This window comes from Salvia hispanica, chromosome 6 (genome assembly GCF_023119035.1).
Source record: "Salvia hispanica cultivar TCC Black 2014 chromosome 6, UniMelb_Shisp_WGS_1.0, whole genome shotgun sequence".
NCBI classification, from domain to species: Eukaryota; Viridiplantae; Streptophyta; class Magnoliopsida; order Lamiales; family Lamiaceae; genus Salvia; species Salvia hispanica.
Genome location: NC_062970.1, coordinates 7,734,527 through 7,756,233, shown reverse-complemented (window position 1 = coordinate 7,756,233; position 21,707 = coordinate 7,734,527). Strand labels below are relative to the sequence as shown.

At 34.7% G+C, this 21,707-nt stretch overlaps 2 protein-coding genes across 3 annotated transcripts; both read right to left on the bottom strand.

Annotated features, from left to right (window-relative positions):
• Nucleotides 1-1,249: 1,249 nt before the first annotated feature.
• Nucleotides 1,250-4,566, bottom strand: LOC125196243 (cysteine-rich receptor-like protein kinase 26). 2 transcript variants are annotated; one of them, XM_048094679.1, is made up of 7 exons: nt 3,673-4,566; nt 2,849-3,019; nt 2,639-2,760; nt 2,352-2,562; nt 2,036-2,267; nt 1,819-1,912; nt 1,250-1,746 (listed from the first exon to the last, which is right to left on the bottom strand). In XM_048094679.1, exons 1-7 carry the CDS (start codon nt 4,454-4,456, stop codon nt 1,408-1,410), a joined length of 1,953 nt encoding a protein of 650 aa, XP_047950636.1. In that variant the 5' UTR covers nt 4,457-4,566; the 3' UTR covers nt 1,250-1,407. The 2 variants fall into 2 exon arrangements, with proteins under 2 accessions (XP_047950636.1, XP_047950635.1); XM_048094678.1 differs by having other exon boundaries at nt 1,253-1,746; nt 1,819-1,975.
• A 6,521-nt stretch (nt 4,567-11,087) lies between these two features.
• LOC125196242 (probable ATP-dependent DNA helicase CHR12) lies at nt 11,088-20,215 on the bottom strand. Its single transcript, XM_048094677.1, has 12 exons — nt 19,805-20,215; nt 18,448-18,604; nt 18,005-18,069; nt 17,430-17,618; nt 17,098-17,247; nt 16,274-16,669; nt 15,360-15,619; nt 15,062-15,280; nt 14,362-14,569; nt 14,116-14,269; nt 12,050-12,652; nt 11,088-11,888 (listed from the first exon to the last, which is right to left on the bottom strand). Exons 1-12 carry the CDS (start codon nt 19,994-19,996, stop codon nt 11,263-11,265), a joined length of 3,219 nt encoding a protein of 1,072 aa, XP_047950634.1. The 5' UTR covers nt 19,997-20,215; the 3' UTR covers nt 11,088-11,262.
• Nucleotides 20,216-21,707: the final 1,492 nt, after the last annotated feature.

Sequence of the window (21,707 nt, the reverse complement as noted above, 5' to 3'; positions counted from 1 at the left end):
GTCCAAAGTCAACATTTTCCATTAAATTTAACGGTCAAATGTGATTTGAAAAAATTTGTGACTTAGTTATAAATCTAATTAACCGATTAACCTAACTAATTCAACATTAAAATTTATAAAATATTTTTTTACTTATAATAAATATAAAATTGAATTAAAATTTATAAAATATTCACAAATTTAATAATATTAAAAATTTATAAATATTTTTACCTATAATAAAAATAAAATTGAATTAAATTTTATAATAAATTCACAAATTTAATCTTTATTATAGATAAAAAAATATAGGAAAAATATTTTATAAATTTTAATTTAATTTTATAAATTTTAAGTTAGTTTTTATTATTGGCAAATTTTTTGTATAAATTTAATATTAAATTAATTAAGTTAATCTGGTTAATTAAATTCATAATTAAGTCACTAATTTGATCAAATTACATTTGGCAGTTAAATCTAAGTGAAAAGGTTGACTTTTATCCAAAATATATTATTTACTAAAAAAAGATAGTAACAAACTTAATGTAAAGAACTAAAAGATTTTTTAGAGCAAATGTAAAAGACTAAATTTAGACTTTAGTAAATTAAAAACCCAGCCAAGCCGACGCACAAAGTCATATATGCCTCTGCCAATCCGGGCCCAGGCCTGGGACTTGGCTTGGTCTTGTTGCCTACCCCACTCACTTAACACCCCTATCTCCGACCATAGAAAATGCTTTTAAAATTTTGAATTTTCTTCTTGTTTGAAGTCTACGTCATTAATGTTAAAACATTAATACTGATTATAATGTCATAAATAAGCAAATATAATCAATATTTGTAAATCGGACTTTTCAAACAATAATTTTCATAAACTGAAAATTATGTACTCTTTCGGAAAAAAAATCTCTTACTCTTATTGCAGTCAATGTTATTACAACTATGTTACTTCCTCCGTCCAAAGTAATTGTCAATTTTTCGTCCGTCTTTTATTAATCGTCAACTTTCATTTTTCATCATAAATGATAAGTATGCCCCACATTTTCCTAACTCATTCCCCTTACTTTTTGTTATAAAACTAATATATAAAATTGGGACTCATATTCCATTAACTATTTCAATCTATTTTCCATTACATTCTTTAAAATCCATACTAAAATTAAAGTGGACAATTATTGAGGGACGGAAGAAGTATTATATAACATTCGTATTCAAGATTATCCAAAAACTTGCACAGGTTGTTTTTGCAATTTAGCAACCCGACGTTTTGAATATAAAAATATAAAAAGACAAGAATATTTTATGATACATATATATCGATAATGACACGAGATTTTAGGAGATGTTATTTTGAGACGGAGGGAGTGTATTACTGTAACATTACAAGGCAAAGAAGAAAAATAGATATAACAAACTTTTTTGAGGGAATCAGCGCGGGTGTAAGTCAGTAATGGATGCATTATTTTGCGAGGAAAGGTGAGATTGCTGAGACGGCCGAGAATAGTAAGAATTTACGGAGTCGAAGTTGTGAATAAGTGATGCATCCGAAGCGTAAAACGCTGGCTTCGAAGGCAAGTTTAAGGTTACGAAAAAGCTACTCAGCATAAGCACCACAGAAGCCATAGTTGGCCGATCTGCCGCATTTTCTTGAACACACAACAAACCAATATTGATACATCTCATCATCTCTTTCATCGACCCCAAATCACTCCTCAAAAATGGATCCACCACATCTTCTCCTCTTCCTTCTTTCCAACTGTCCCATGCCTGCAACATTCATCAATCTCTCATTTTCAATCACTAACTATAACTAGAAAAGGTTACATGCTTTGTACTTACAAAGCTCATGAGGTCCCCTACGCTGTCATCACCATGTCGAAAACCATTACTATTTTTTTGGGCGCTGATGATTTCAAGGACTAGTACTCCAAAACTGTAGACATCGGACTTGATTGAGAATTGGCCGTGTTTAAGGTATTCTGGTGGCATATATCCGCTGCAATATAGATTTTAGTATTATTGTAACTCAATAAAAGTGCTAATTTGTGCAACTTACTATGTCCCCACGACTCGACTTGTATTCCCGTGTGTTTCATCTAGTCCCAATAATCTTGCCATACCAAAGTCGGCAATTTTGGGACTCATTTCTTTGTCTAAAAGTATATTACTGGCTTTTAAATCACGGTGAATGATTCTGAGACGAGAATCTTCGTGCAAGTAGAGGATTCCCCTTGCAATACCTCCTATGATCTTGTAACGTCTATCCCAATCCAAATCTGAATGCTTGACTGGGTCCGCATGTCAAATTAATTGCAAACGAGTTAACATATGTTCACATATAATTAATTAGGTAAATTAATAACGAATGTTACCGAATATGAAGCTATCCAAGCTTGCATTTTGAACAAATTCATATACTAGCAGCTTCTCCTTTCCTTCTAAGGAGAAACCTAACAGTCTAACCAAATTCCTGTGTTGAAGCTTAGCCAACAAGAGAACCTCGTTTTTGAATTCTATATCGCCCTGCCCAGAATATCTCGACAATCTTTTCACAGCAATTTCTTGACCATTTGGAAGTGCCCCCTAAAATTATGACACCACACAATATTTATCCTTTGTAGTAGTAGTAATATACGTACTAATGTATATTTACATTTACCTTGTAAACAGTCCCAAATCCACCTTGGCCCAACTTATTATCATCAGCGAAATCATTTGTTGCAGCTTTGATTGTACTGAAATCATACTGCAGGGATTCGACTATGCTAATATCGTCGGCAACTTCAAGAAATTATGAAGAAACATTGGAGTTCAATACACAAAATGAATGAATAAAGTGTATGGTGTGCAACTAAGATGAGTAACTTACGTTGAGGAATTTCCTTTGGTTTCTGTTTCTTCCTCTTTCTTAGAAAGAAGATAGCTGATATGATCACAATTAAAAGAACAACAATTGCAACCACAACTATCACAATAGTTTGAGTTGTGCTATCATCTTTCTTTCCTGCAATAGTTTGAGTTGTGCTATCATCTTTCTTTCCTGCAAAAAAAGTAAGATAAATAAATAATGTATGCCGTACCGAAATTCAGTATATCAAAATTTTATGACATACTGTATTCCAGTATAGGATACTACAATACGGTTAAACATTACATAATTATAGTATTTAATACTCCCATGTCTCACTTTAAGAGTCTCATTTGAGTTCACACGAGTTTTAAGAAATGTAAAGGAAAGTTGGTGAAAAAAATAGTGGAATGTGGATCTTATATATATTTATATATTACCATTTATGGAATATTCCAACTGAGACACCCAAAAATGGTAAACCGGTACTGCTAAAGTGGGATGGAGGTAGTATATATATATGGTGTAATCAAATAATAACTAGCTTAATGTGATAACTTTGATAATTTGTCAACTTAGTGTATAAAAATATCAATACATGACATGAGTTTGTCAACTATGTCTTTGTATTGACAGTTGTATATTTAAGGGGTATTTAAACGTCAACACAAAGATAGAGTTGACATACTTATGTCATTGTGTTAAATTTTTTATATAATGTGTGGATAAGTTATTATGGTAATAACTAATAACCATTTCAACATACTAGCAATCATCAAGTCCGCGACCATGAACAAGTCCAAATTCATGTAAGTTGAACAGAATCAAATGTTAAGAATCATTACCTGGTGGCGGCGATGGCTGTGGTGGGACAAACTCAAGCTCGTGAAGTCTAGTCTGATTGAAAAACAGAGTGGTCTCGAAACGAAGATTGCAACTCGGCAGGAGGACTGAAGCCCCAATACTCCCCTCACAGCATTCCGGTAAATATGAAATCGCACCAATCAAACAGCTTGTACAATCCTCCGATGACAAATCCGGACTACACTGAACCAACCCATAAATCGTTTGATAATCTGGTCCACTTGCATTCCCAGCCGCCACCTTCATCCTAGAAGTCCCCGCAGCGGCTCGTCTCCGGAGATCACCGAGCAGCCTCCTCAGATCCTCCTTAAACTCCTTCGGACTCGTCACGTTCTCCACATAATACCACGAGTTGTATACGTCGAGACTCCCCAGGCTCCCGTAGATGGTATCGTTCGAGTATCGTATCGTGCAGAGCACCTCCAGGAAAAGGCCCTCCTTCTGAACCGGGCACGCGTCCACGAGATCGGCGCAGGCTTTCTTGACGCAGTCGCGGCACTCGTCGGGTTGAGTGTCGGGTCTGCACAGGGCGATGGCGTTGGCTGTGTCGGCTCCCTGCCCGGTCGAGGCGTTGTAGAAACCATAGTTGTCGATGTTTGTGGGGAGAGAAGAGAGAGTGGTGTTGAGGTTGGAGCTGTATGCGCTGTTGCTGCTGTAATTGCCGTTGCTGCCGCAGCTGCTTTGGCCCCACTCCGAGGCTAAGAGATCCGCCTTCATCAACCACACCATTAACAACAACGCCGCAAACAATCTTTGATAACTCATACTGATAATTGGATTGGAATACAGATATTCTGCAATTTGTTGAATGCAATTAAGCGTGCATGTAGCTAGCTAACTCATACACCCGCCATCAATGAAAGGAGTTGCCAACATATCCCTTTCACTGTCTCGTTCAACCAATCATCTCCCATCTTATTTCAATGCTCAGATCTTGACAAATTCCATTGCTGAAGACACTCTTTCAACAGATTTTGTCGCGACTAGTACCAATTTAATCAACTGATATACTAATGAAGAAATTACGTTATCTTAAAATAAGACCAATTTAGTCACCAAAACAAAAGATGGATAAAATAAATAATGAACAGTAAAGATAATTGTTATATCTATTAAAGTTATTGCAAAATTTATTAATTACTACAAAATATAAGTCAAGAAAGAAAATAAAATAGTATGATTAAAAGATGAAGATTAATATTGCATACCAAAATTAATTGTGCAAAGCCTCTGCTTATCAAAACTCTTAATTTTAGTCTCCAAACTATAAGTTTTTTTGTTTAATTAAATTATGATAAATATATAAACTGAGAACTTTTAGAAAGTATTGACTTATGAAAAAGGTAAAATTATTTGTAAATAAAGTATTGATTTTTACGTATAATTTTTTTCGTTGTAAAAGTAAAATAAAATTAAATAATGTGTTTAACTTTTAAATAATGAATCAAATTTTTTTTACGTGCATCTAAATAATATTCTCATTTGGGATAAATCCTATGACATTGTAATTTTTATGAGTTAAAATTTTTAACATAATCCTACAAAATAATCAAGTTATTCAATCCAATTCATAAATTTTACTCCCTTCGTCTGCTATTAGGAGTCCCATTTTGTTGGGATGCGAGTTTTAAGAAATCTTAAAAAAAGTCAAAGAAAAAAAGTTAGTGGAATATGACTCTATATTAAATTGACATCCCTATTTATTTTATGTGTATTGAGATAGCCCTATCAACTAGGATTGCAGATATACATTGACCAAATCAACAAATTGTCCTTAACCATGAATCCCACACGGCCACACCTGACACCACAATCCAAATTCTGCGCTAGCCATGGACTTGGTCCTATCCTAACGCTCATTTCATAATTACTACACTTTTTACTATTCCTTCTATCCCAATTTAAGAGTAAGATTTAGTTATGGCATGAGTTTTAAAAAATTAATGGAGTGTGTAATAATTGTAGTGGGATAATGATTGTTGGAGTGTGTAATAATATAAGTGAGGTAGTGGAAAGTGAGACCCTTTGGACTTTTTGTATGTTTAAAATTTTATTTTGTTTTATTTTTATGAAAGTAATGACATTTGAGTGTAAATTTGATGACTAATGAGGTTAAATTTTGTGTCCAAATATAGTTAATTCTAAACGTGTCTCTTAAACTGGGACGGACTTAAATGACAAAATATGACTCTTAAAGTGAGACAGAGAGTATAATTTTAGTGATTTATTATTATTAATTGATTTATCTCTATTTAAAATAATGTTAAAATATAGTACTACTATTAGTCAAGATATAAAACATATACTAAAATAAAAATAGGAATATTATGATATAGAAACAAATCCTTTCCTTAAAATCAATCAGCTCAATTAAATGGATTCTTTTATCCGTTTGGTTTGTTAGGTGTAGCAGATAAAAAATAATTCAGTTTTAGATCATTCTAAATGAGTGAAAAAAATTTAGTGGAAATATATGTTTTATTTTTATATATTATTTTTAATAAAATATATGTGAAATAAATTAAAAGAATATAAGATCTATTATCAAATATAATAAAAGTGAAGGAAGGTAATTAATAAGTAAATTCCTAAAATGGAAAATTGAGACATAACGAGGGACAAGGAAGTATCATACATGCAGAAAATAAACATAATCGTTTCACTTGTAATTAGGGGTGGCAAAATGGGTAGCGGGTAATGGGTAATTCCCATCTCGACCCGCTACCCGTCGGGTATCGGGTACCCGCTACCCGACGATAACGGAAAATGGGGCGGGATCGGGTAGTGTGTTTTAGAGTTTTGCGGGTAGCGGGTATACCCATTACCCGCGCGGTATACCCGTTAGTCCCGATAATACCCACTATTATTAGTATTAGTCATATACCATTTTTTAATACTCCCCCCGTTCCATATTAATAGAGACGTTTCAAATAGTTAAAGTGGAGAAAAAAAAAGTAAATAGTTAAATAATAATAAAGTCATATACGCACTCATTTTGAAAAATTAAAAATAAATAGTTAGAATGAAGAAAAAATAAAGTAAGACAGATAATAATGTAGAGAAGAGTATTTATATTATTATTTTTCTAAAATTAGTGAAGAAAATGAAATGCCTCTAAGACGGAACAGTAGGAGTACTTTATAATCTAAGAGTTCTTTTGAAACATTTTTATATTCCAAGAACATACAATAGAAAACTCACTCGAACTAGCTACAGAGTGTTCATTCACTTTTTTTCTCAATCTATTCAAAGTTTACCATCGATATTAATAAAATAAATTAGGGAACATTGACGGTTATTATGGTATTCAAATATTTTATTAGGATTTCGGGTCGGGTATGGGTACCCGCAATATCGGGTGCGGGATACCGACACGGGTATCGGGTAATCCCAGTATGTCGCGGGGCGGGTATTGGAACAACAAATTTGGCAAAATCGGGTACGGGTACCCGATATGTCGGGTGCGGGTACCCGCGAATAACCCGTTTCGCCACCCCTACTTGTAATCTTTAAAGTTTACATATTCGTTGTGTCATATTGTTATGATTCAATATTTTTTATAAGACAAATTTGAGTAAACGATGTAGATAATAGAACAAATCAAATAAACCCAAAATAATAAAATAAAATAGAGTAAATTAACAATTTTGCAAATTACACTTCATACATCACCTCCATGTAATAAATATTTGACGCGTTATCTATTGACTTGGTGGCCTTGATGTGTCCTATCCACTTATTTCACAATCAAAAAAATGATATTGTTTTAATTACTTTTCATCATTATAGTGATTGATTATTATTGTTAATTGATGTATCTCTATTTAAAATAATGTAGGGATATATAAGTCAATATAAAATAGAAATATATAAAATAAAAATAGGAATATAGAAACAAACATTTCCTCAAATTTTATCAGCTCAATTAATTGGATTATTTTATCCGTTTGGCTGTTTAGGGTTTTCAAATCAGAAATCAGACCAAAAATAATTCGGCTTTACTTAATTACTCGTTTTTTACATACCTAATCATATCATTCCTTGTGTTTTTTTGGAAAGAAACACATATTTTCCATATTTAAATACAAAACAATTGAATACAATCAATATTCACTAATTATAATACCCCCTCCGTTTCTTCATAGTTGAGGCAGAACTTTTCGGCACGAAGTTTTATAAATGAATGTTGGGTGTGTTAAATAAATAGATAAAAAAGTAAAAGAGAGGAAAAGGTAGAGAGAATAAAGTATAAAGTGAATAAAGTAGAGAGAATAAAACAAGAGAGAGTAAAGTAAGAAAGAGAAAAAAAGTTACTAATATGAAAATGACTCAACTATGAAGAAACTTCCCAAAACGGACAAATGACTCAACTATGGTGAAACGGAGGGAGTAACTAAAACAAACAAAAATATTGACATCTGAATAATCAAAGTAAAAGGACTGTAGGTAGGGACGTCAATCGGGCCGGCCCGTCGGGTTTCGGGTCAACCCTACTCGGGTTGTGGGTCAATCGGGTGCGGCTAATCGGGTTGTGATTTCTTTCGGATTATAAAAGTTCAACCCTAACCCTAAAAGCTCGGTTTTGGGCTAGCCCAACGGGATAATCGGGTTGCTACCGATAATATTAACATGCGATCAATCCAACAAATAATGATTAAAATTACTAATATTCATACAATATAAAATATTTAATTATGATATATTTGAGTTATATGCTTAAAATCAATCATAAACATGATCAAATACAAATATTTAAGATATTTCGTGGAATTTTAATGTACTATGTTTTAGAAATTTAAATATTTTTTTAGTGAATTTGAAGTTTTTAATTAATTAATTAATTATTATATTAATAAAAATTCAATAGATAATTTGTATATTTTAATATAAAACTGAAAGTTATTTTTTAATTAAAATTAATCAATAAAGGTCGAATTAGGAGTAAAAAAATAGAATAAGAGAAATTTTATCGGGTTTTAGGGCCTGGCCCTAACGGATTGCGAGTTAATCTGGTGCGGGTTAATCAGGTTTTGATTTTATCGGGCTAGAAATTTCCAGCCATAACCCTATAAATTTGGTGGGCTATTCGGGTCAACCCATGATTTACGGGCTACATTGATATTTAGGTTTTCTTTGTTTAAATGGTCAATTTTATCATATCATTGGGGCATTTACTCCAAAATGTCTCATTATTTAGATAAATATTATTAGTACTATATGTTAGTTTTATTTTGAAAATAAAATGTCTCCTAAAGCATGTTTAAATATCGGGGGGTTAGCTGGATTTACACGTCAATTATTTATTTGGCGATGACTTATATATGAGGTATAATTATCGCTTATTCATTTTTTTTAAACAGTATTTTCATAATTATCATGTGAGTAGATAGGAGGCAAACAAGATTATTAATCTTAAATATTCTCATCATATATTCAAAATTGCGATTAGCATAATGGAGCTGCACAACTAATTTCGCTTATGCAATTAATAATTTTGGGGGCTTCTGCTTTATAACTTTGACGTTTACTTGTACTACTATTCTACTTTCATCCAACACCTATCTAATCTTCTGTTAGAATTCAATACTACATCGAAGATTGAAGACATAATTTTTTTCTTAACCGAGACGATAAAATTCTACTACTATATGTCTAGTCAGTTCCACCAGCTTGACGAGAGAGATTTAGTGCTGATTTGACCTAATTAAATGTTTGACGATGTAGGGCTATTCAGTTGGTAAGACGCTTCCTCTTTAACTAATAGATTAGGAGACTAAATCATCATGAACTAGATGAAAAACTATTATAGATCTTTTTTTCCTAAGAAAAGACCTCAAATATGAAGCATTCACTAATATTTCCTCAAATAAACTTTTTTTATAAATATCTTGGAAAATTTGGTTCTTCAAATAATTTTTTTCACTTAAACACATGAAATGATCTTATTTTATAATTAATAACTAATTTAATACGCCATCCATCTCATTCAACAAGATCACCATTCCTTCTTAATTTGTCTCATTCAAGATGTCCATTTTCTATATTTAGAAATAAATTTCTATGTTATCTCCTCATTAAAATATTCAATTGTCTTTTTCATTTTACTTTACACATCGAACTACTCCACCTAAATTATCGTATCATTAATTTACAGTTTTAGCCATTGCGAATGGGACGAAGGGAGTAGTATAGATGTTAGTAGGAGCAGCTGCAAAATTTTTTATCGGTTGGGGCTCCACTTTATTTGTATGTGTGAAAAATTAAGTTCTTATTCCGTGCATGAAAAATAATTTTAGTAATGACGCCAAGAGTTTAATGCAAAAATTATAAAGTGATAGAATGAAAAAGTAGTTAGACGTATCGTGAATAGAAAATTAGAACCCTCATTAGAGGGATAAACTTAAAAAATAGATATAGGTTAATATTAGTGGATACACAAAAATAGAATAAACAAGAATTTTTTTTAAGTGGAGAAAGTATATTATAAAAAAATTATAATCGTAAGAATGTCATTGTTATAATGTGAACTGATGACAAATATAATATTGAAATTCAAATTAAATAAAATCAAAATGTCTCCCTAAATTAAGTGTATTTTAATGGTTGATGAATATCCTCACCTTAGATCTCAAAACTTCAACTACAATATAATACCCCAGTGCCCTCAAGTTTTTCATTCCAAACTCTGCGAATAAATTCCTATTTAACTGCTCTATTTACTATATTAATCATCTCACGTGATGATCATGTTATTGACATAAATTGTCAGACAAGTAATTTTAAACCCCCCTCCCCCCTTTTTCTAGAAAAAGTGTATAATTGGTATTACTCTGCTGATAGACTCATTTCTTCGTTGCCTCGGTGAATCTTCCAAACTAGACTCTTGTAGATTGTTTTAACTGAGATAGAGTTTTCTTCAACATATAGACGTCTCATCTTTGAAGTCACTTACGAAACTAGGAGGGACTTCTACGTAAATTTCCTTCTTCAGTTCACCGTGCATGAATACATTGATATGTCAAATTGATGCAAGGTCGGTCTTTATTTGTTGCAATTGAGAGTAGTACTCAAACAATATTCATCTTCTCTACTGGTGATAATGTCTCATAATAATCAACTCTCTCTAGGTTTATGATTTTGATCCAAAAATATTATGCTTTGAACCTTCATATCCCAAAAAAATGAAATCGGTCCATTTTTGGTCTTTTTATTTAGAAAAATACTTATTAATTTTCTTTCACTATTTCCCCTATGTCCCTTATTCTTATGATCTTATCCCCACACTCATTCTGAAAGTAAATTTTAAGATTGACAACTTGACACACAAACTAAGAAATTTGTAGGTCAAAACAATATCGATGTTCATAACTAACTGTTTTGGAACAAAGGATCAGAGTAAGGCAAACGCAACTAAGAGTACGAGGTTCAATTTGCAGAGGTGCAGAAGAAAAAGTAGATTTACAGCTTTAAAAACTTTATCAAAAATGTTAATGGGGTGACGGCGATTGCAATTTTTTCCAAAGTAACTAATCCACTTCCTAAAAATTCTAGTACTTCTTTAAAGAAACAACCTAAACCAAGCTCGATCTCTTCCTTTTATGTGCCTTCCATGTCAAGCCATTCATCCCAGTTTCCGAAGCTTCTAATCCACTTCTAGAACTTTCAGCGTTCGACTTCTGAGAGGTCCAGCCAGAGGTGTCTTCACTCTTGGCCTCACTCGCCATGGACGTTGTCGTCTCACTCTTGAGCTCCACAGTCTCCTCCACAGCAACGTTATCTATAGGCAATCCAACAGAAGGGGGAGGATTCTCTCTTCTCCTTTTAGCAGCATATTTAGACCCTTCGTTCCCGTTCTCCAAAACCTTCATCCACTGTGAATCACTTATAGCATCCTCCCGAATCACCTCCTTCCTGTGCCTCTTTCCTGTTACAGGCAAGTCTTGGTCCAGAGATCCTTTACCCTTGCCGTTTATTTCTGGCTCCGCATATACCCAATCTGGCACCTCGTGTTCTTCTATGAGACGGGACCTGTAGTTTTCACGCTGCCTTCTCTCCTCATCCATCTTCTCGAATAACCAAAACTCCTCCTCTGTCCGGGCTGCCAGGCGATTGATCTCTCTTTCACTTGGCACGTCTTCTCCAAGCGCGCTTGTGCCTTTACGCATGATTTCCTCCAACATCTCCCTCCTGTCTTGAGCTGTGAATCAAAATGAATAATCATCTTCAATCAACCATAAAAGCATACAATATTCAAGTCTGAAAAAATCGATACATTTTGTGGTTTGGTAGGTCCTACTCTAAATGCCCATTTGATTGCAGTTGAAACATAAGCAAGCATTTTTATTGACATTGACAAACCTGTGGAAGTTGTATTAAACAATCCTGCTTGAATGACCTTGGCATCGATACCCATCTTCTGCTTAGCTCTTTCTAAGATAACTTCTTCGACAGATCCAACACTGACAAGTACAAAAACTCTGACCTCCTTCTTCTGGCCAATGCGATGGGCACGATCTTCTGCCTGCTGGTCCATCTGAGGGTTCCAGTCGCTGTCGAAGATGATAACTGTATCTGCAGTCTGTAAATTCAGACCAAGTCCTCCAGCACGAGTGCTTAGGAGAAAAATGAAGTAAGGTGAGTCGGGCGCATTGAACTTTTTTAGTAGTTCACCCCTGTCACTAGTGTTGGTAGTGCCGTCAAGTCTAAGGAACTGATAACCTTTCAGCGTCAGATAATCTCCGAGTATGGTCATGAGCTTAGTCATTTGAGAGAAAAGAAGGATTCTGTGTCCGGCTCTATGAAGTTTGGGGAGTAGGCGATCAAGAAGCTCGAATTTTCCTGATGACCTGACAATATTCTCACTCTGCTGCATATAGTAATCCGTAACAAACAGGTATGGGTGGTTACAACATTTCCGGAGCTGCATTGTCAGATTCTGAAGACTTTTCGAGCGACCACTACCTGCAAAATCATATCATGAGTAACATTTGTTGTCAGTGATGTTAGTTATGTGGGAAAAGACAAGATAGAAAGCATGAAGACAAATCTTGATACGATCCTCGTCAGATTTGGACTTGACTCAAATCTGGCTGACACTAATCAGAAAACCAATAAATTGCAACACTGAATATGATAGCATACTGGAAAGATGAAAACTTGGTGCATTTTTTCACCAGCTTGATTCTTATGACATAGAATCAACAACTGTCAAGATGAGAGCTAAAATGGTTGCAGAAGGTATGCTAAAATGGAAGCAATATAGTAATTGATGAGAATATTGATGCTAAAATCCAACTGTAAATAAGTTAAAACGAACAACTCACATAAGAAGTAGGAGCCTAAGCACACCACTTAAAGAGTTACAGAAATATAGTAATATGTACAGATAATTAGATATATTTGCTAAAAGGGGTAACTGCTTTTAAAGTCACCAACTTTCCATGAATTCCGGTTTTTCCCACATACTTTAAAAAATTCGTGTAATGTCACGAACTTTATTGTCGGTTGCCATTTTCCCATGTCAGGTTTTCCGGTCTGATTCAAACTGTTCGTTTCCTATTAAGACAATGTCCAAATTCTTTTATCTTACTATCATTATCTTCGTCTTTGAAATAGCTTCGCGTGGGTACCTTGTACGCCTCAATCGGAACTCGGATGAAGAAGTTATGGCCATTTGATGAAGGCAGCGACCTTTGTGCGACCTTGTACCATCATAATGGCCATAACTTCTTCATCCGAGTTCCGATTGAGGCGTACAAGGTACCCACGCGAAGCTATTTCAAAGACGAAGATAATGATAGTAAGATAAAAGAATTTGGACATTGTCTTAATAGGAAACGAACAGTTTGAATCAGACCGGAAAACCTGACATGGGAAAATAGCAACCGACAATAAAGTTCGTGACATTACACGAACTTTAAAAAGTTCGTGGGAAAAACCGGAATTCATAGAAAGTTGGTGACTTTAAAAGCAGTTACCCCTTGCTAAAAATAGAGACACTTAAAAAAAATGTCTTAAGCTGCATACAAATGTTTATTCAATATTTCAAAGTGAACTTACCTCATAATACTCCTAATATACCTATTAATGTTGTTTTAGGGAGGGAAATTATTATACTCCCTCCGTTTCCTAAAAAGTGGAACTTTTGGAATGGCACAGATTTTAATGCAAAATTTGTAAAGTAAGAGGGAGATGGAAAGAAAAAGTGTGTCGGGGAAAATGGATCCCACCTCATAGAGAGAGAACTTTCTGAGTGTTTCTAATTTTAGGAAACGGCACTAAAAGGAAAAAGTTTCTATTTTTATGAAACGGGGGAGTAACTAACAATGACTTAAGAACATGAAAAAGCTGGGACTAGCAGTTAGATGTGCCTCAATCCTTGGACGAGTGCAGCCACATCTAAGGGATCATGTAAAAACCCTTACCATGAGAAAGACCAACCCGTCCTTGCTCGGTCACTTGCTTGTAATATGCTTTCTGCCATGCGGACAAGTCGCACTTTAGTATGACCTGAGTTTTACTAGGTAGATACTTTTCGACCTCGTCCTTCCTCCTCCTCAAAATAAATGGCCTAATGACCTGCAGAAATGCAAATGGGAGAAAAGAAGATTAACAAAAAAGATGGTGAGTTACAAGCATATAAGAGAGGCACATAAAGAATCAAGTCATACATGGTGCAAACGACGAATGACTAGCAGCTGTTCTTCATCTGTTAAGCTGACATCACATTTGTCGGCAAAGGGAGCATTAAACCACTCCTCAAAGTTTTCGACTGAATTGAAGATATTAGGAAGGAGAAAGTTAAGTAGGGACCACAGTTCCTGCAAACTATTCTGGATAGGAGTTCCAGTCAAAAGAAGTCTCCGCCGAATTCGGTAACTGCCAAATTCAATTACAAAGTATAGAATATCATTATGTGTCGAACAATTTTATCTGAAAGCATTATCGACAAACTCCACTATACAATTAAACAACATTTTGCTGATACTCGTGATAAGATGGCATTTTATAATATAATACTCTCTTCGTACCACCCTAAGTGGAACATTTCCTTTTCGGCATGAGATTTTTTGTAGCGTTGTTTTGTGAGTTAAGTGGATAGAGGATAAAGTAAGAGTAAGAAAAAGTAGAGAGAGTGATGTTTCTGTTTTAAGAAATGTCCTATTCCGGGTTGGACATCCTAAGAAGGAAAATGTGTCACTTAGGATGGGACGGAAGCAGTAATAATTTGCAAGAAGTTTCGTGCGCCCAACTATACAGCAGAAACAGGTCATAAAAGTGATTCCAAGAAAAGCATGAGGTAGATAACAAATAAGATGGACATTTGTGAAAGTTATTATACACATGATTGTAAGTAGTTAAAGACCATACCCGGAAACAAGAGTCCGTGCAAGCACACTATCATAATTTTTAAGTCGATGTCCTTCGTCCACAACTAGGTAGTGCCAGTGGATTTTCTTCAAAAATGCTTTATCTCTAATGATAAGATCGTAATGGGTAATCAAAACACTAAACTTCCCCTCTCCAGAATACTTTTCTCTCAAGGCCTTTCTTTCATCCATGCGTCCATCATAAAGAACTGCAGAAATACTGATATACAGAGAATGTCCATCAGAACTACAGCTTCCGATTCACAGACTACTTGTTAAATAGAAAATTCAACCTGTACCTAGGAGCCCAAGTAGTAAATTCATTAACCCAATTTGGCAGAACAGCTTTTGGGGCAACAATCAAGTGCGGCCCATTCACACCCTTGTTTTCCATGAGATGAGCAATCAGAGAGATGGTCTGAATTGTTTTTCCCAACCCCATTTCATCAGCTAAAATTCCATTTAGATTGTTATTGAACAGCGACACCATCCATTGAAGCCCCTCTATTTGGTATGTTCTTAACTCTCCACCTTGAAGCATGGATGGTTGCTCTGTCACCTACCAGAGTTCTAGGCAGGTTAGATCAACATAAACTTTATGAGGAGATATGAACTTGTAAAATTCAACATCAAAGGGTTACATTCCATAATACCACACCTACAAATCTTTATATCCTAAACATAAGATGTGTTGGCAATGAGTACAAATGAAGAGAAGGTGAATAATTTATATCAATAACCTAATACATCTGATATTCACGGAATTAAAAACATGATTGAAGAGAACTTGCAAAAACCCATTTCCTTACCATAACCCTTTTACAGAACAATTTGCATAATAGATTTGGACTGATATTGTTGCACAGGTTTCCTACATAAGTACAAGATATGTGCAGAGAAATAATTAAAAAGTAAAAAAAAACAGCAAAGTACTAGCCTTCTTTCGTTTTCTGTTTAGTCTATTGATGTCCTTTAATCCTTTTACCTTACATCCTTATTATACAAAATATTAGGCATTTGTACCTCATCTGTTGAGAAGATATATGAGAATCCTATGAGTGTAAGAGAACATTAGGTTTCAGCTGCTACATCCCAGTGAAACTGGTAATCACACACATGCTGGAGGGAACATGCAAAAGGCATTCCGGGATGGATTTGATGCGAAAGTATTGCAGTTACCAGTTAAAAATATTATCAGGAAACAAAAGATCACCTTTTCCTGAATAGAGTGTACAGCAGAATTATACTTCCGCTGCCCTTCTAATAAATCACCAGTCTTTGCTTTATCATCAGACTCATCATCAATCTCTTCATCATCCTCAGGAATTGATTGTGCTGGTGTATCAGTCCTTGAAGCAGATAACTCAGGCAAGTCAGCATCTGAACCTTCCAGGGGTTCAATGCTATCATGGGCAGCATCTTTTTCACGTTGAACAGCAGCACCCAGGCGAACTAAGAGATCATTAGTTTTTCCAAGGAGCATCGTCAATCTCTCATTCTTGCTCTCCTCAACCATTTTCATGTAAGCTTCTTGATCATCAGCTTTCAAAGCTTGGAACCTCAATTTTTCAGCTCGTGTAGCTCGTTGCCTCAGTCTTCCATGCCAAGCCTGAAAGTTGTAGAGAACTTCCATTGTCAGTGAGGTAGTATTGAAATGGAAATGTAAAGCAAGATATCATAGATTACATCCTTAACAATGTAGCATGACATAAATATAATGCAACTTTTCTTAACTAAATGAGATATATTGAAGTTTCCAAATACAAAATAATCAGAACAAGTTCAACTAATGTAAAGATATCAATTTGAAGTGTATGAGAGTTCCCAGAAATCAAAATGTATAAGTTAGACTTTCTGTTCAAAACTAAAAAGCAATATTTAGTCGTCAAAACAGGAAAAATAACCAAATAAAGTTTTAGCTGTAAAAGTTCACTTAATTTTGAAATGTCAAAGCTTCCATACAAACTTAATTGTTCCCATGCCATACTGTTGCTTAAGAATATGCATAAACAATAAGTTTTGAAAACAGCATCATGCCTGAATACCGTCATTTCTCTGTTTACGCCGTTTCTGAGCAGCCTGTACTTGCAATTGTAGTTCTCGTGCAGCATCGAGTAAATCAGCAAAGAATTTCCTTTGCCTAGACTCTATCCGATTCTTCTCTTCCTCCTCAAATTTTGAAAACCTCTGCAGCAAAACAACCAATAAATATGCGTAATCCAACCAAAATTTCTTTCCTATATTCAATAAATATATGAGCTTTTTAGGCATGAAGCTTTAAGTATTTTTAATTTTGGTGTGTTCATAGGAATTTATCTACTTTGAACCCATACTCAGAACTGTGAAAAGTCAAAAGGGACAACCCTCACCTCAGCCTCTCGTTTCTTCTTCAATGGGTCATCGGTTGCCATAGAAAAAGCATCTCCTAAGCCGAATTGAGGCCGACGTAATCTCATCATTCCCCAATCAAAAAGCTGCTTGTCAGGATTTGCACAATGCAGTCGAAGCCAATATTCAGAATTGACTTCAGAGCGGACTTTGCTCTGGAGCTCAGCTAACTGATAGCAGGAAGAAATTATCACCAAACAATGATAGACCATAATGTGGAGGGTGTGTTTTGATATACTTGGGTATGGCAATAAAGTTAGATATATCTAACCCCAGCCCCTACATTTAGTTCAATCCATAAACAAAATTCAACAGAATTACAACCACAGAGATGTTTAAAGTTGGTTTTGAGAACTAAGCATAGTCAGTTGTTTTGTTACTCCCTACCAGCGGATGATCCAAGCAGGATAGAGTTTATTGCTAGCATCAGAAGATACTTTTGGAGAGGACAATGAGCTCTACTTTAATCCATAGTTGTGAGGGCAATAATTAATCCCACCTTAAAATTTGTAAAACATCATAACTTTTGTCAACTCATCAAAAAAGTGAACTGCACCTTTAGTCCATAGAGTTCAAGCAAGCATCTGGACTGCAGGTCCTCGCCTCTACTTGTAGGCAATTCTGTTTTTCATAGAAGGAGAAATAAACATATTTCATGAGCACATATTGATATGTAAAGAAAAAAGATGCATGAAGAATATGCCTTTGTAGCTCTGTGGATATGCATGCGAACCAACCAAATAGTGAATAAGAGAAGGGCAGAAAGCAAGGAAGAAAAAGATATGAAGGAGCAGCTAAGATAGCCAAACTATGATTCGCACAGCTATGGCTGTGTTTTTAAATCAGTGATCAGTGTAAAACAGGGAATCATCAACCTGCCGAGAATAAGAAAATAGAAGATAAATACTACTACTACTAAACAAGAAATCACGCGACTATAAACAGCTCGGAAAAGCAATTGACGTGTCAATGGAATATTTTTTTCTTTAAGGTAACTACCTTCAAGTTCAGTTAACCGATGCTTTATTTGGCTCTGAAACCTGGTCTCCTTTAAGTCTGATAATTTGGAACTAGGTAAACATGCTGATCTCTGCTTCAACACCGCATCCTCAAAGTCCAACATTAGCTCATTGTAAGTTGAAACACCCAATTTTTCCTGCAACATTATTACAAGATTGACCGCAGACCTTATCAGAAATTAAACTATAAATTTAAAAAGTAAGCTTGAGAAGGATATCACAGGAGCTAAACAAAAGTAGAAACTAATCACAATAAATTTATACCCCATTGATATTGAAACCCATCAATTGACATTAGTCTACCCAAAGAGAAGGTTGATGTAGAGATAACTTTCGCTAATCCCAAACTTTATGGGCCTAATGTGACTTGTAATAGAGGTTTTCTTAAGTTAAGCATGGCCTTACACTACTAACATCAGAAGTAGATATTCAGCATTGTGTATGTATGTACATGCAATAACCAGAAAGGAAATGAGAACAAAAGGAGGAATGTGTTGCTGTATCAGCTTGATACAGGTAACAGGAGTGACTAGATGGAGGTCACAGCCAGCCTATGGAAGTTAAAAGCAACAAGCTTTTACCAATAAATGCAAGCTGCTAGGGCAAGGAGGCAATGTTAACAAAAACACAGTAATGTATAAGCCCTCCCAGAAAGAGTAAATAGAATTATCAGTCATGACAGATAAACTATAATGCAAGAACCCTACTTAAAAAGATGTCAAGAACACTGTTGTCTTTAAGAACAAACAAGGTATATGTCTGTGACAAAGACGTACAACTTTACACTACATATATATTCTTAGAAATCGTAAATTAAGATAGATCGAGCAGAAAACCAAGTTGAAAATGCATCAGTTTTCAGGCAAACTGAATCTATTTATTTAAATAAATAATGTAAATCCCTCATTTCACTGAAATTAAACCCCATTGCTAAGGAAAGATAACCAATATTTAGAGGTAATAACAAGTAATCTGAGAATAAAAAACCCTCTGTTAAACTAGTTTTGCAGTATCAGATTATACAATTGTTATCCCTAATCATCAAATTAATCAAAGTGTAATTGGGGAGGGGGATGGTCCGTAAAGCTACACTCTTGAAACAATTAGGATAAAACAAGAAGTTCCAAATTCTTGCACAATAGAATGCCATAATCAATGAAAAAAGAGAAAAGGAAAGAGCAGCCGATATCAATGAGAAACTGTGAATTGTCTGTTATAGCTACTAAACATTTCAGTAAATCAAACAAGAAATATACCCAACAGCTGAATTATAAGTACCAACCCAAAATGAACTCAATTAACGCAGAAAAAAAGGGAGCGGAAAGAAAGTCGGAAACCTTTGGCAGCGGATCGTTGGTGGCATCAGCAGGATGAGTGGGGAATTGAGGAGCAGCGGCGTGGGGTTGGTAGATGGAGGAAACGGCGTCGTAGAGGTGCTGGGGTAGGGGCAGATTGCGGGAGAGGAAATTGAGGGCGCAGATAAGCGTCTTGGCGCTGGAAAGAGGCGGGTGCGGGTCGATGTCGGCCATGGCGGGAATGGGAAGCAGAATACAGCCTTCGTTTAAAATTTTAACGGCTTCTTTTTGCGGATCTATACACTACAACAATCGATCAATTCGGATTTCTTTTTCTTTTTCTTTTTCTTTTTCTTTTTCAAGAATCTGACTTCGATGCATTCCGCTCTACTGAATGGGTATTTTTATTTTGGAGATTGAATTACCAGAATGCCCTCGCTGCATTCTTTAGGTTGAATTCCGAATCCGGACCCTCAAGCCCTATAATGGGCCTCTGAAATGTTGATCCCACCATACTCAATTGCTCTTGCGTTAGGATTACACCCATCTACTATATATAAGCCCAATAAAACCATAGGTCTAACTGCCTAAACACTACTATTAATTTAATTTTAGGATGTCAAAACAATAACACAAAAAATATGTATAAAACAAATTTTCCAAAACTTGGTTGGATTGCATTTTGGTTTTAAATTTTTTTAGTACATTGATATCACACTTTTGTGCCTAATCCCATGAATATTTTGTAACTTCTTGAGGACTAGTTTAACAATCTTTTAGCCCGTAAATTTGTAGTACAATATTCATAGCATTAAAAGTGCATAAAAGAAACAGGTGCAGCTTCTCATAGCAAAAAAAAAAAAAAAAAAAAAAAAAAAAAAAAAAAAAACTCGTTAACAATATTTGCCAATTTATTATAGTGAAGAAAAAAGATAAAGTCCACATATTAATATAAAAAAAAAAGATTAAAAAAGAAAAAAAGAAAACTCTGAAGCTGAATAAAACCGCACAAATAGTTCATGAACTCAAAAGGAGAAAATATTTATAAAAGGAATTAAATAAATCAGCCATTAAAATCATAATCCTATCCACATTGCTTAAGTGTGAAAGAGATTAATGCCGTACATACAGCCGCACTTTAATTCTAAACATGTCTCGTATTGATCGAACACAATGTCTACACTACTAAAATTTGTCCTAACAAAATCATTCTTCCATGTTTTCCGCTGAAATTAGAAAAGCAAAATGTGAAAAAAAGAGTTATCACGCAAACAAAGTTATTCGAATTTGAAATCTGCAAACAGAATTCTCAAATTAACTAACTATTAGACGATAAACAATAGACATATATTAGTTGGCTATTATTCACTCTGTATTTTCATTTAAAAAAGCTTAGCCTCATTTTTATTTCAGGGAAAGTCAATATGTTTAACTTAATTAATAAATTAATGTTGTGATAGTTTTTAGCCCTATAGACCAATCATAATTTATAATTTTGTCGAGTTCGATAGCACAAGTTGTAACCGAAAATAATTTAGTGATTTTTTTAAAATTTTATTAAATTAGTATAAAATTAATCTATAATCTGAATAGATGGCGAGATTAATTAATGTGTTAATTAATTTTATATAGGAAAATAAGCATTTTAATCTTGTAGTTATTTAAGAGACTAAATTATTACTTGTAATAATTATGTGCAAAAGTCATGGGCTGCATACCCACACACGCGCTCCGTCGCCCGCCTCACTATGGCTGCATGCTGCGAGCCGGGGTCGGGCCAGGCCTAGGGCGTAGGCTTTGCTTGGTCAGCTTGGCCTTTGTTCGGGCCCGAACTTAATTCTTTCGGACCACATGAATGGTTCAATTATGCATTGGACATGTGGTCCAACATAATGTGGCAAATATGTATATGTGTTTTGACACATGTGGTTGTCTAGAAAAAAAG

Excerpts from the sequence above, each read along its gene's own strand:
- LOC125196243 (XM_048094678.1), bottom strand. The coding sequence starts at position 4,456 with ATGAGTTATCAAAGATTGTTTGCGGCGTTGTTGTTAATGGTGTGGTTG. Across the intron at positions 2,761-2,848 it reads ACCAAAGGAAATTCCTCAAC|TTGCCGACGATATTAGCATA; the intron begins GTAAGTTACTCA and ends AATTTCTTGAAG. Across the intron at positions 1,747-1,818 it reads TAGGGGACCTCATGAGCTTT|GCATGGGACAGTTGGAAAGA; the intron begins GTAAGTACAAAG and ends TGAATGTTGCAG.
- LOC125196242 (XM_048094677.1), bottom strand. The coding sequence starts at position 19,996 with ATGGCCGACATCGACCCGCACCCGCCTCTTTCCAGCGCCAAGACGCTT. Across the intron at positions 15,281-15,359 it reads TTTACTACTTGGGCTCCTAG|TATTTCTGCAGTTCTTTATG; the intron begins GTACAGGTTGAA and ends TCTGTATATCAG. Across the intron at positions 12,653-14,115 it reads ACGGGTTGGTCTTTCTCATG|GTAGTGGTCGCTCGAAAAGT; the intron begins GTAAGGGTTTTT and ends ATGATTTTGCAG.